The 15,182-nt window shown below is 42.3% G+C and overlaps 1 protein-coding gene across 8 annotated transcripts in view; it reads right to left on the reverse strand.

The window, feature by feature from the left end:
* The window catches only part of LOC120539110 (macrophage mannose receptor 1-like), a 98,403-nt gene that overhangs the window by 62,567 nt on the left and 20,654 nt on the right, over positions 1–15,182 (reverse strand). For 6 of the 8 annotated variants that reach the window (XM_039768874.1, XM_039768873.1, XM_039768876.1 and 3 more), the window contains exons 5-7: positions 12,714–13,046; positions 9,917–10,315; positions 9,468–9,782 (exon numbers count right to left, since the gene is read on the reverse strand). In XM_039768874.1, coding sequence (XP_039624808.1) covers positions 9,468–9,782; positions 9,917–10,315; positions 12,714–13,046 — 1,047 coding nt within the window. The remainder of the gene's footprint in view (positions 1–9,467; positions 9,783–9,916; positions 10,316–12,713; positions 13,047–15,182) is intronic. The other 2 variants (XM_039768878.1, XM_039768879.1) reach the window with 1 other exon arrangement.

The raw sequence follows: 15,182 nt of genomic DNA on the forward strand, positions 1-15,182 counted from the left end.
GAGTGCACCTGTTGTAATCGCATTTGCAGTAGCTGGAAAGCTGAATACAGGCTGACAGAGCATAAAGTGCATGAAGAAAGCGAGTTGCCGTGTTGTAATAGTGACAGTCCTTCAGAATGGTCCATGGCAGCATTATACAGTAGATACTAGTGTCAATGATAGTGAATCACACAAAGGTGACAATTTTTAAGAAACTGTAAACTGAAACAACTTCTAAATGTGCTTAGTGTAGCAAGAGTTCTGGACAACTTTAAAGTTGTTCACTGATCTTCGGAGCACAGGAGAGACGTATCACCTACAGATAGTCCCTTACAGAATTTCAGTCTGCTTATAAGTGACGGTGTATTAAATGTAATTCTGACTGAGTCCAACATACTGAAGCCAAATTACAGGAGCACATGAGGTCTAAAATCAGTCATGACCAGCTGAAAATTTTCTTTGCAGTTACTGTGTATTATTCAGAAGCTTGAACTTGATATCAAAAGACAACAATACGTTAGTTTGAAAACCCCTGAGGACAACAGATGGACCCTTTAGACACCATTTCAGTTCACTTCTCAGGTGTTTCCATTTTGTCACCAGTTAATTTGTACAGTAGTGAGACTTACATTTTGAGGATAAAATCATTCTTTGAGGCACAGAGAGAGAGATTCTTTGCACTTTACATATTTGAGCAAAATGGTGTTGTTGACAAATCACATATGCTTTGGGAAAGGCATTCGGCAATGAAGCAAAAAACACCTTTTACAATTATTGAGTCAGAAGTGTATTGGTAGATTAACAAAAGAGTATGCAAACTATTAAAGAAAAAATAAATCTGCTGACCTGTTTTTATTTTTTTCTTTCAATTTACTTTTATTCTTGCTTTTAAAATTTTTAATTTACCTTAACTACTAAAAATACCAGATATAGTGAAAGTAATCAGGCTTTAGAATAAAGTTGTTATATCTAACTCCCATATATATGTACAGTATATCCACCTTAATAAAATTACAAGTGTCTGTTTGTCTATGTGGTAGCTATGTCTCTGTTATATGATATTTGTAAAAAAAAAAAAAAACGTTACTGATATTTGTGATGTGCCCTCTGTTGGAATGAAGAATGCAATACATTTTATTACTATATGCATACATTCCAATATATGGCACAATGCAAACATTAACACTGAATACACCAAGGTCTGTGTTGATTGCTTATATATATATATATAGAGTGGTAAAATCAGCCCAGACACTGAGAGACACCAAAACACACAAGTGCAAAACACACACTTTTGTTTATAGTTCATGCATTTATTGTGTGTATTGTATTTTGTTCAAAATGTAGTTTTTGTTGTGTCTTTGAAGAGGCACCGTAAGTGGAACAATCTTTTCATAATGGATATCCCATCATTGAGTCTGGTCCATCCATGATGCTAATCCTCCTTCTTGGACACAAAAACACACCGGAGGTAACACACAAGTGAAATGAAACAAATACACAGCAATAAGAAGGTGGTTTCCAAGTTTTAAGTGATTCTGATTGTCTTTTTGGGTTGTACTTCAGTATTAAAATATCTTCTCCCTTCCTTCAAGGCAGAGTACTGTAGGTCTCCCAAAGCTACATAGAAAAAAGTTGTACTCTAAAATTTCAAGACAGCAACATGATTTGGAAAGCCCACTGAATTTACAGCATATTGAATAAATAGCATCAAAAACATGATTTGTGTTTGAATTTAAAGCAGAAATTGTGTTTAGTAAGAATTTCAGTTATGATAGCAGTCATTCTATTCTCTACAAAAATCTAAGTATATATTCTCCTCTGCATAGCTGTATGTCAACGTTCTCAAAAGCCCCTTCAAGATATAGGGTGTGAGGAACAAGGAGCTTCTACTTGCCTGTGTAAATCTGAATGACTCTTTTTAGTCTCTGACAATTTATAGACCTGTTGAAGTTTCTTAGTTGATGTTCTTATGTTCTTTAAATTTTTGACTATTACTGCCATTACCTGAAATTATTCAGACTTTGACATTATTATATGTATGTGTTTCAAAGAATTTGTAATTGTTACAACCATCAGACTCTTAAAAATAAAAATTAAAATACATTTCTGGTGGTAGAGAATGTGCCAATGAGTCCCCTAAACTGCTGGTGGTGGTCGGAAGGATTGGTGGCGCCAGTGTTCGGCAGCCTCACTTCTGTCAGTGTGCCCCAGGGCAGCTGTGGCTACATAGTAGCTTATCATCACCAGCGTATGAATGTGTGTGTGAATGGGTGAATGACTGTTGTGTTGTAAAGCGCCTAGGGGGGTTCTTGAACTCTAGTTAGGCGCTATATCAAATACAGGCCATTAAACTTAAGTAACAATTGGAGGACCAAAACAAAGGAACAAAATATGAGGAGCTATAAAATCTACCAAGGACACTTCCTGCTCATACTGAAGAGCAAGCTACATGGGACCCATATGTCAAGTTCACAAGAGTTTGTTTTACCTACTTGTCTCCAAACAGCCAGCTTGAACACCTGCCTATTTTAACTTAACGAAAATGGAAACAAACTAGAGCAATACGGTAATATATATTGCGAATAATGCGCTATATAGGCACCCAACCCGGCACAGATTCACACTGAGGCATGTGTACAAATAACAAACTTTTATTTCTTTCTTCAGCTGTGGGACACATCTTTCCTGTGTCCCACCGGCCCAACACAGTCCCAAAGCACAGTCCACAAATCAAACCAACCCTTCCTCTGGCGCCACCACTTCTCTCAGGCGACTTTGTCCTCTTCCTCCTGATTCTGGCCTCGAGTGGTGGTGGCTGGCCCCTTTTACAGCCCACCTGGAAGAGTTCCAGGTGTTTGACCACATGCTCCCAATTGCATTTCTGGGTGGGGCCGAAGACTCGTCCAGCCGGGCTGTTGATTCCAGGCAGCTCCCCCCTAACGGCCACCAGCTCCCAACCAGGCTGTGGAGGACTCCATCTCCCATGGAACCATGCAGAAGGTTGGGGAATCACCGTCGTCCAGGGAGGCTGCCACCAAGCATCCCAGAGAAGGTATTGAGCTGCCCATGGTTGCTCCCCCGGAACATATGCAGCAGGGGAGTCCCAGCCAGGCATGGGACTTGGCCGTCCATCTCAATATATATATATACTGTATATATATATATATATATATATATATTGTCACAAAACTGAGACATACTCGAAGAAGTTTTGGGGCAGCCACCCGTATATTTTGGTATCCTGGCTGCAAAAATCGTTTCTTTCACCAACAACAGCACTGATGTGCATACAAACGAGTCCAAGACAAGACTGAGGGTAAGGGGAAAAAGGGCAGGCTTTTAAAGGGGAAGACAGGAAGTGAGGTCATGGGAATCGGGCACGTGTTCGCACTCATTGGATCAGGCCCGGTGACATCAGGGGCCGGCGCCTGTTGGTTCTGTCTCCATTGGTTCGGTCCCGAAGTGATGTCACGAGAGCCAGGTGGAGTCTCCCAGGGATGGTCTACAGGGAAGTGAGAAAAGAGTCAGTGCACTCTGCCACAGCCCGCCTGTCTCAGAACTGCCATCACTCAAGCCCTTTAGCTGCCTCCCATGCGCACGTGTGTGACAAGGCCCCCCCCTTAGCCCAGACCCGACGGGTCGGGCGACCCTAACCGAGAGGTCGTGAACCGAAAGAGCATCAGCGTTGGCATGGAGAGCACCCCGACGATGAACGAGCGAAAACTTGTACGGCTGCAGGTGACCCGGGGATTCGACTCCTTGTGCAGGGCCATCCACTGTAGAGGCGCATGGTCCGTGACAAGAGTGAACTCCCGGCCCAACAGGTAGTACCTCAGCTGAGTAATCGCCCATTTAATCGCCAGGGCCTCCCTCTCCACCGCTGCATACCTGGTTTCCGTCCAACAGTTTCCGCTTAGGAACATGATGGGGTGTTCCACACCATCGACGCTTTGGCTCAGCACGGCACCCAGGCCTGTGTCCGAAGCGTCCGTCTGGAGGATAAAAGGCAAAGAGAAGTTAGGTGCCATCAAAATAGGTGCGACGTAAGGGCCTGTTTCAAGTCACTAAATGCAGTGTCTGTGTTCTCAGTCCATACCACAATGTTCGGGCCCTCTTCTTTGTTAAATCAGTCAAGGCGCCGCTTCTCCGAACCGGGTACAAACCGGCGTAGTACCCGCTAACCCGAAAGGCTTGGACCTGCCGCTTGGTTCATGGACGGGCCATTTCAAAATGGCATCAACTTTGGAGCACTGTGGCCTCACGGTACCCGACCCACCAGGTAGCCTAAATATTTGGCTTCACTTAACCAAAGAAGCATTTCTTGGGATTAATCCGAGCCCGCCTCACCAAGTGTTCGCAATACCGCTCGGACATGCTGTAGGTGTTCTGTCCATGTGCTGGAATAGATGACCACGCCATCCAGGTAGGCAGCACTGTATGAGTTATGAGGCGAAGCACTTTGTCCACCAGACGCTGAAGGTTGCTGGAGCCCCGTAACCCAAATGGAAGGACACGATACTGCCAGTGTCCGCTAGGGGTACTAAACGCGGTTTTTCCTTCGGTGTCCGTTAAAGGAACCTGCCAGTACCCTTTTGTCATGTCAAGTGTGGTCAGGTATTGAGCCTGTCCAAGCCTCTCGAGGAGGTCGCCCACCGAGGCATAGGATAAGCATCAAATTGGGAGACTTGATTGCCGACGGAAGTCATTGCAAAACCTCCAACTCCCGCCAGGCTTACCGACGAGCACAATTGGGCTGGACCAGGGACTATAACTTTCCTCAATCACACCTAGCTCCAGCATGCGCTTGATCTCAAGCTCCACTTCAGCCCTTTTTGCCTTGGGAAGACGATACGGGCGTTCTCGGACAACAACCCCGGGCTCTGTCACAATGTTGTGCTCAACCAGAGAGGTCCTTCCGGGCGCTCACTGACTACCTCCGGACGGTCCGGATAACTGTTTCCAGCTCCTGCCGCTGTCTGGGACTTAAGTCCGCACGGGTTAAGGCGTGTGTGTGAGCTAAGAGTGAGCGGGGCTGGCCGGAGGAGGGATCGGGGTCCCTGTCCTTCCACGGTTTCAGCAAGTTCACATGATAAACTCCGCTCCTTTGGCCGACGCATTGGGTTGACTCACCAAATAGTCACCAGCCCCTTCCTCTCCTTAACTTCAGAGGGGCCTGCCAATGGGCAAGCAATTAGAGTGGGAGGTAGGCGCTAGGACCATGACCCGATCTCCCGGTGGAACTCCCGAAGAGACATGCCGCGGCCTGTGCTGCTTGTGCTTCTTCCATGTGACTTTTAAGGAGAGGCCAATCTTTCCCAATCTATCACGAACTGCGATATACTCTAATATATTTGTAGAGGGAAGAGCCTCTTCTTCCCACCCTTCTTTAGAATGTCTAATATGCCCCGAGGTTGTCGCCATACAGTAATTCAAAAGGGGAGAACCCCGTGGAGGCTTGTGGGACTTCCCGATAAGCAAAAAGGACGAGGGGGAGGAGCTGATCCCAGTTCCTTCCATCCTCGCTGACCACCTTACGCAGCATTTGCTTGAGAGTCTGATTAAACCTCTCTACTAACCCGCCGGTTTGAGGATGATACACCGCGGTCTTTAAATGCTTTATTTTCAGCAACTTGGCAGTCTCCTTGAACGTCTCCGAGGTGAAAGGTGTCCCCTGGTCTGTCAAGACTTCCTTGGGAACACCCACACGAAAAGACCCCTAGTAATTCCCGTCGCGATAGCTTTGGATGTAGCTGAGCGCAACGGAACAGCTTCAGGGTATCGTAGCGTAATCCACGAGGACTAAAATGTACTTGTGTCCTCGGCTGAGGGCTCTAGGGTCCAACCAAATCGACCCATTCTTTGGAAGGGAACATCAATCAGGGTATAGGGACAAGAGGAGCACGGTCCCTCCTGGGAATTTGTCGCAGTTGACACTCCGGCAGGAAGCAAAAGCGGCTAACCTCCTCATTGACTCCCGCCAGTAGAAACGGAGCTTGATCCGCTCCAGAGTTTTTCGGTGCCCAAGTGGCCACCTAGGAGGTGGGCGGTGCTAGCTCGCAGACCTGCCGCCGAAGGTACGCTGAACTAGCAGCAGCTTTCTCCCTGCCCATCATGCATTGCTACACGATAAAGAAGGTCGTTGTCTAATACAAAGTAAGGGCCCTGTGGTATAGACTGATTAGTGCGTTGGCCATTTACAAGGACCACTGCATTTTTTGCAAATTTCAGGAGTCGCCATTCCATTGCTCCCTTCTGAAAGAAGCCGCGCTCTTTAAATTGAAACCGCAATACAGAGAGAGGGTCAGCGCCGACCTCAAGGGCGTGGCCTCCTCCGCTCGCCTCGCTTCAGTGGATGACGTACCAGCACGCCGACGGCCCGAGGGTAACCACGCCACTCAGGGAAGCCGCTTGCTCTCTCTGCCGGCTGATTACACGGCGTGGAGGCAACTTGAGACGGCTTGTGCCCGCCTATAACAAGGCTCAAAGTATTCCCGGAGTGGTATGTGTCTCACCGCTTTAATTTCAGGCCAGTTCCCCCCAGTATCACCGGGTGTGGAGGATCAGGAAGGATTGCCACAGTTAATTTCCGACTGATCCCCGTGAACTGATGACACACGGGCGGCCTTGTACCAGCGGTTTCCCCGTGGACACAGGTTATACCGACCTTATAATTTAACCACTGTCGCGTAGCACAAAACAGCGAGCAACAATGGTAGTGTTGCTGCCGTGTCTAACAGAGCAGACGCTTTGTACCCGCTGACGATCACCATGCCTGTGTGTGGAACCGCCAACGGGTTTATCAGAGCACACCAACCCTCCTCCCTCCACCTGCATTCCGCCTCATTCCCAAGCGTTTGAGCGCACACCCCGGGACGCCGCACAAGCTCTGGGTTGTACAGGGGGCTAGGTGTTGGGACATACCCCGTTGAGTTCGCTAGAGGACGGTTCAGCTCCCCAGATTGCAGGCCGCCCTTTGTTTCTCCACGAGCTCTATGAGCTCTGCCATATTTATAAATTCCCTACCCCAGACCGGCTGGGTGAAACCACGGGTAGTGTGTCCAGAAGCAGGTAGCAAGCCACCTGCTCTATGACTTGGGAGGGCTTAAGTTTCTGTGGCCGCAGCCACTGCCCTACTTTTTCCCATAGGGACCAGGCTTGCTGTGGGGTTGGCCGCCTGGGTCAAACCTCCAGTTTTTCAGGTTACTCACCTGCCAGTCTGGGGCACCCCTAGGTGGAAATCGGGCTCTGGCTTCACAGGGAGGCAGGCACTCTCCTCGAGAGCACAAAGAGCCCTTCGCCTCCCCTTCCGGCAGCCCACGCCTGTGAGCCCCTCCCAACACTCCCTGGCCTGTCTAGATTGCCTATATGAGCATGCCGGCAGAGCCTGTACCGGCCACTCCAAACACGGGCCACCCTCCCGCCTGAAAACTCGCCCCGGTACATCCCACCTGGACGTTTGCAGGTCCTGTCCCCTTCTCTTCCAGGACTCTCCATCCTGCCGACTACGCCAATGTCACAAAACTGAGACATACTCAAGAAGTTTTGGGGCAGCCACCCGTATATTTTGGTATCCTGGCTGCAAAATCGTTTTCACTCAACAACAGCACTGATGTGCATACAAACGAGTCCAAGACAAGACTGAGGGTAAGGGGAAAAAGGGCAGGCTTTTAAAGGGGAAGACAGGAAGTGAGGTCATGGGAATCGGGCACGGTTCGTCACTCATTGGATCAGGCCCGACGTGACATCAGGGGCCGGCGCCTGTTGGTTCTGTCTCCATTGGTTCGGTCCCGGAAGTGATGTCACGAGAGCCAGGTGGAGTCTCCCAGGGATGGACTACAGGGAAGTGAGAAAAGAGTCAGTGCACTCTGCCACAGCCCGCCTGTCTCAGAACTGCCATCACTCAAGCCCTTTAGCTGCCTCCCATGTGCACGTGTGACAATATAGTGTATATATATATATATATATATATATATATATATATATATATATATATATATATATATATATATATATATATACTGTATTACTATATACTGTATATATATATATTTGGTAAAAAAAAAAAACAAATTAGCAAATAATCTTACAGATATAAGTATAATGATAAACTCAAGAAACAAACCGGAAATACACAGCCAAAAAAAGAAAAATCAACAATTTTGAAAATGTCTGCTATTGCACCATGAGAGCAGCCACATGCCATTGAATTAAAGAACGGGTTTAATTAACAACAAGACTCAGTTTGTAATTAGGCAACTGGTTAGGGTGAAATTGGTTGGAGTTTGAGACCCTGATCTGGTTGGTCTTCTGCTGGCTCACTCACTTCACATTTCATTTCTGTATAAGGAAAGAAATGAAGCAAATGAAGATTCTCTATTTCATTGTTTGCTTTTGTATTCATTTTTTTCACTGCTCATCAGTCCTTTTCTTTACTGTTTGTTAATTAAAGCTCTTACCTTTGTACATTTTGTAACCTGGTTTATAGTAGAGCACTTATAATCCTTACATAATGATAAATAATTTTCTGAATAATTCCACAAATATGCTTATTCTAATATTGTAATAGTATTGTAATAGTCATAATTACTAAATGAGTTTCTTTGTGAAAAAAGCTTGGCATATATGATGATAGTACTACAGCTGAACAAGAACTCTTTCCTGTAATAAACTATATTATCTCTGTGGTTTGTAAATTACAGAGCTCAATAATGCACCTGTGGGTACAAGTTTAAGAAATAAGTGTCACTATAAACTAATAGCACACAGTAACATACCTAAACTTTTAATGGCTACTTGTTTGAAAGTTTGAACTTCAGTATTACACAGTCTGAGATATTAGGCTGATCCGCAGCTTGTGGCAACATTTAGACAATAAGCATGGATGAAAGTTAACTAAAGTATAGAAGTTGCATAGTAACCAGGAATATAGTATTTTGATATAATGAAACAGTCTAAAAAATATTGTAAGAGATTATTAGTTTGAAACAAAGTGTGACCTTTTTCCAAACAAGCTAATTGGTCATTAAAGACTTTGACTTCTGCATAAGCTAATATAAATATCTGCCTGTAATAGATGGTTGTGTTAAATACTCATATTTTTTTACTTTTTTGTTTCCTTCTTCAAAGTTTGGCCTAAATTTCCTACGTTTAATATTTAAATTACTTTGACTTGGCTGTTCTTCAGAGCAGATTTACCTTAACAAATAAACTCATTATTATAATGAATAGAATCAGTCCAATCTATGGATACATGACCACATAGCATGTATATAAATCTCATATGGAATTAAATTAAAGTGAAAGACTCTAATTCATAACACTCTCATCTATAAAATAGGAATAAAGAAATATAAGTGCTCAATCTCTCAAAAATTATGTTGAATAACATACTATAGCTGTGTATGCAGTGTTTCAGTTTTATTTTGTAATTATCATTTGGGCCGGCAGTTGTTCTACACACTCCATTAACATTAAAATATTTTCACCTTTATAGCACATGAAAGGTTTCTGTTGATTGCAGTCTGAGTCATTCCAAGAGCCGTCTGTCTGGAACACAGCACAAGAAAACTTATGTGTCCAGTTTGTGTAGGCGACAGGATCTCCATTGGACCAGTACCAGTGGTTAGTTTCATGCCGGAGACCAATCCAACTTCTATTTTCTGATATTTTTAGCAGCTCCGAATTTACTGTTTCATTCTCAACTGTCACCAGGTCAGTGTTGTTGGCTCTGCAATACTTCTGAGCATCATCCCAGGACATTGGCTTTGACACAAAGTAATATGAGGTGCAAACATTAGTTTCTGAGAAAAAAACAGGAATAAATGCATATATTAAGCTTTTAATTACCCGCTTGGAGATAACTTCTTTAGTTAATTGAATACTATTTTTAAGCAACAATAATTTTCCGAAAATATGAGATAACCAAGAATCTTACTGTCAGTACAGAAAAAAGTCTTCGTCAAAGTACAGTTAGCATCATTCCATCCTTTTCCTTCATAGTTATTTTTCCAACAACTGCTGTCATTCTCATTACAGGTAGAAACATTCAGTTGAAAGTTATTTACCACACACTTTTCAGCATGATTGTTATTGTCTGGATTACCACTAGTCCAGTTTTGAAATGTTGAATTCCCTCCATCAGACCACTTCCAAGGGTTGTTGAAGAGACCAATCCAGAAGGGACTGATTTTTGCTTTCTTCATTATCTCCTGATTTTCACTCTCATTTCTTATACTGACCAGGTCAGTGTAGTTCACTCGACAGTAGTTCTGAGCTCTGCTCCAACTCATTTTCTCATTTATCCAGAAATATGTTTCATTGATGTTCCCAGTCTCTGTAAATAGGGAACATAGAATTGTATTTGCAAGAAGGACAACTAATAAAAGGCATTAAAACACTGTGAACATTTGTTAGCCTGTAAAATTTTAAAGTAGTCTTTTGAAATAAGGGACATAAAGATAGGCATTCTGAAATAAATAGGGCTGGCATTAACAGAGCCATTCAGAAATATGACGTTTGGAAAAGTCTCTTTGTTAAATAAAAAGTAAGTGCTTTAAAACTATGGATATTTTCAAATAAACCTGCAATAATTAAGTTTAATGTAAGTATATTGATAAAGGGAAATAAAATAACAAGACAGTGTTTTATAACAGCTAGATTACATTTATTTATGCATTTGTATCATAATTTAATGACTCCTTCATACATACACAAATGCATTTCCAGAGAAAATAAACCAAATCCCCAATACAAGTTTTTGAAATGGAAGTAGAGTTGTGCAGGCGGCAGAGACCCCTCTCTGGCACATAGACCAATCACAACCCACTAACTAACAATAGGACATCAGCTGATGCCATTTTTACCATCCATCCATCATCCAACCTGCTATATCCTAACACAGGGTCACGGGGGTCTGCTGGAGCCAACCCCAGGGCAGGGCCCCAGCCCACCGCAGGACACACCAAGTGACAATTTAGGATTGCTAATGCACCTAACCTGCGTGTCTTTGGACTGTGGGAGAGAACCAGAGCACCCAGAGGAAACCCACGCAGACATGGGGAGAACATACAAACTCCACACAGGGAGAACACGGGAAGCAAACCCTGGACTCCTTACTGCGAGGCAGCAGTGCTACCACTGCACCACTGTGCCGCTCTGCCATTTTAACATCACATGTATTGGAATGTGGTGCTTATGAAAGTTGTTTCACCAGTTACATATTTAGTCTCTCTTTGCATTATGGTATGTGATATTGTAAAATGTTTCCTCCGGGTGCTCCGGTTTCCTCCCACAGTCCAAAGACATGCAGGTTAGGTGCATTGGCAATTCTAAATTCTCCCTAGTGTGTGCTTGGTGTGTGTGTGTGTGCGTGTGTGTGTGTGTGTGTCCTGTGGTGGACTGGCGCCCTGCCTGGGGTTTGTTTCCTGCCTTCCGCTTTGTGTTGGCTAGGATTGGCTCCAGCAGACCCCCGTGACCCTGTATTTACAGTAGGATATAGCGGGTTGGATAATGGATGGATGGATGGATATTGTAAAATGCTATTTTATGTACACTACTAATTTGTGATATTTTTTAAAATATGAGTCATTATTAAAAAAAAAAATAAACATAAATGCATTCTCTCTATCTTTTGATGTACGGTAGTAAATAAACAAAATTAAAAATGCTCCAACCTTCTGAATAGTTAACTAGGTTCCCTGAACACACGTGAATGTCACAACATGTATGTACATTTTTTAACTTTGTTCAGATTTGTTGAGATATTCAGTATTGAAAAATAGGAAAGCATTCATTCTTAATGTTTTCTTTTTTTCATCAGCAGTAAATTATCAAATTTGTATACAGATTCATTTGACTTACAGTATACTACATGGGTTTCTGCTTTTCTCTGCTGTGAACTTCTATCAATTCCCTTATTGTAGTAAAAGATGGTGGACAATTTCTTGCCAGATGAAAACCTAGCAAAGTTTTTAACTTTATGTTTATGTTTCACTTATCTGTTGTGTTTTGCTTATGTTCCTACTGCTGCTGCCTCATAGATCTAGACCTTTTAATCAAAAATCTGCTCAAAATCTTTGTAGGACCTGCTTGCTCTCCCTATTGAAGAGTGTTTTTTATGTACTCCTGTTTTTCTCCAATATTGCAAAGTCATAAGTATTAAGTCAATTGACATCTCTATAACAGCTTCATATGAGTGAGTGTAGATGTGTGGATACATGTGGCCTGTAATGAAACCCTGAGTATTAAGTTAAACCCCGACCTGCTCTCAATGGTACCTGGATAGGGTCAGGTCCCTGCAACCCTAAACTGGATTCTGTGAGAAGTGGATGAAAAAGTGCATTTCATTAACTCTGAATTGCAGGCCATGTAGAAAGAAATTTTATTTCCATACTGCCATATTACCAATTTAGTCACATTATCCTGTCGTGGTAATGCTGTGTACTCTCTGCTATTGGCTATGATTTGAAAGAAAGTTTATTTTAGAAAAACGGTAAACATGGAAGAATGTTTTTTATGGGTCTTGTGTGGAATGTGTGTGACATTTTATTATTTGGCAGAAATGAAAGAAAATCTAGATTTGGGTAATGTATGTGTGCTTTTAAAATTTATAAATAAAATATAATAAACAAATTCTGGATGAGATGAAATGATGTGATTAGGGTACATTTTTGGTTTAAATCAACCTTTTTTATTTCACTTTAATAACATTATACTTATTACAGATACTTAACTGTTGTAGCACATGAAAGGTTTATTTTTATCACAGACTGAATCACTCCAAGATCCATTGGACTGAGCAAAAGCACAGAACAGGTCTCTGTCCCAGTTTGAATATGTAAGATTGTCCCCGTTTGACCAGTGCCAGTTGTCACTATCACAATGCAACCCAATCCAAAATTCTTTGTTTTTTGTAATGCTTAAGAGTAGCCAAATATCTTCTTCTTTATAAAAAGTTACCAAATCTGCAGCTGTATTCCTGCAGTAGTTCTGTGCTGCAGTCCATGTCATGTTATTCTGCACAAAATCAAGGAGTGCAACATTGTAGGACACAGCTGAGCTGGACCCTAAAAATAAAACATTCAAAAGTAAGACCAAATTTTAATACTTGATTTCAATAGTCAGGATCTTCTGACAACTGCCCACATTGCAAACCTTTACCTAAAAGTCCCTATTTCCAAAGTTAAATTATCCTAATCCTAAGTTCAGTACCAGATTGTTTAGGATGCTTTATTAACCAATACACATAAATAATTATAATTTATTCCCAGTTTTGTATTAAAAAAAGCTTTCATATAGAATAAAGAAATAACTCTGGTCTATTAACACTCGAATTACCACAGCCTACAAGAAAACTCGTAAATCCGGCCCACCTTAAATCCGTTTGCACCTCTCCGTCAGCGTCTTTTGTCCTGTAAATGTGCCGATTAAGACAAGCAGCAAGCAGCCTGCTATTCCAACCCCCACCATCGCTGAACGTTCACTAAGTTCTCCCAGCTCATGCCTTGTTTGATTATCTGGGAGTGAGTGAACTAGAGTGGAAATAATAGATTGTTATTTGGAGCACATTCATTTCATGTGTGTTCTGTTTATACAGTAATCTGTGTATACACATTGTTAAAACAGAAGCTTTTTCATATTTTAGTAATAAATGTTACAAAATGTAGGCATAAACTATAGAATGTGTAAAGCCTGAAGTTCAAAGATCAAATAAACACTTGCACCAAAGGTTCCAGGACAATATAATAGCTTCCGTGGCGTAGTGGTAAGATTTGCCGACTTATATTTAAGAGTCCCCGGTTCGATCCTGACTGTCTCCTATATTTACTGTTTTCAGTAGTGAGCTGCTCTTATTGTTAATATGATACAGTACACACATACATTTGGTTTGCGTCTGTAACAGACCGTGTACATTTATAGTACTGTACTTGTAAAAGTTACCTTTTTTTTCACTTTTATTCTCTCACTCACAATCACGATACATACACCACCCTAGGGATCTGACGCTGTTAGTTTTTATTTGAAACTACGAATAACTGTAGATGTGAGTGGTGTTTTGAGGCAATGGAACTGGACATTCTCTGATCTGGAGGGATAAAAGCTGACACACAAACAGTGGCGAACCTGCCTTCTTCATATCTCACCGTCACTTTATTTTTTTTTTATTCAGTTTTATTGAGTGTTTCTGCTCACGCAGAATTAGTATGCACCTTATGCATATGTTTACACAGATTACTGTAGAAACGGAACACACATGAAATGCATGTGTTCCAAATAACAATCTATTATTTCCACTCTAAAACTCTAGCAGTTCACTCCCAGATAATCAAACAAGGCATGAGCTGGGAGAACTTAGTAAACGTTCTGCAACGGTGGGGGATGGAATAGCAGGCTGCTTGCTGCTTGTCTTAATCGGCACATTTACAGGACAAAAGACACTGATGGAGAGGTGCGAATGGATTTAAGGTGGGCCGGATTTATGAGTTTTCTTGTAGGCTGTGGTAATTCTAGTGTTAAATGACCTTGTTAGGGACCAATTGAAAAATTTTAAAAAATTTGAAAAATTGTACATTTTCTGTAACCTTATCTTTGCAGGTTTCATTTTGTTTAACTACAGAGGTTGTATTTGTTCTTTATGTATATTTATCCATCTAGCCATCCTCCATTACCTAACCTGCTTTGGGCCCACCTCAGAAACATAAGGAACAAGACATGGGCCAACCAGTCTTTTCCTTGATACTTTCACACACAATCACACAGGACTAATTTGAGTGCTAATTGACCTAATCTGCATGCTTTGGGAGGACAAAACAAGAAATGCTGTAGAACAACACATAAAATGAGGGGTGACCGTGTAGCCTCAACTGTGAAAGTGAATGGGCCAAAATTCAAACTCAGCTTCCTGGAGCTGTGAGAGATTAGCACTAATCAATCAGCCATTGTACTTCCTTTGTGTAGTATTGAATCCCATTCATTTAATCATCAAACTTATAGCCTGCATATCTAGTTCAGGGTTATGAAGTGGTATTGCTCAAAAATTAAAGTTCAGAGCTTTGTCCAAATGCCAAACGATTGGGTACATACACAAGTTTTGAATTGCACTGTGTCACTTTTTTTCCAACTCCAGCCTTCTAAGACTTCACTGAAGAACACTTTAAACAGAATTTCATCCACGTAGACAATCTTTCTAATCAAGTATCTGC

This window comes from Polypterus senegalus, chromosome 11 (assembly GCF_016835505.1).
Source record: "Polypterus senegalus isolate Bchr_013 chromosome 11, ASM1683550v1, whole genome shotgun sequence".
Lineage (NCBI taxonomy): Eukaryota > Metazoa > Chordata > Cladistia > Polypteriformes > Polypteridae > Polypterus > Polypterus senegalus.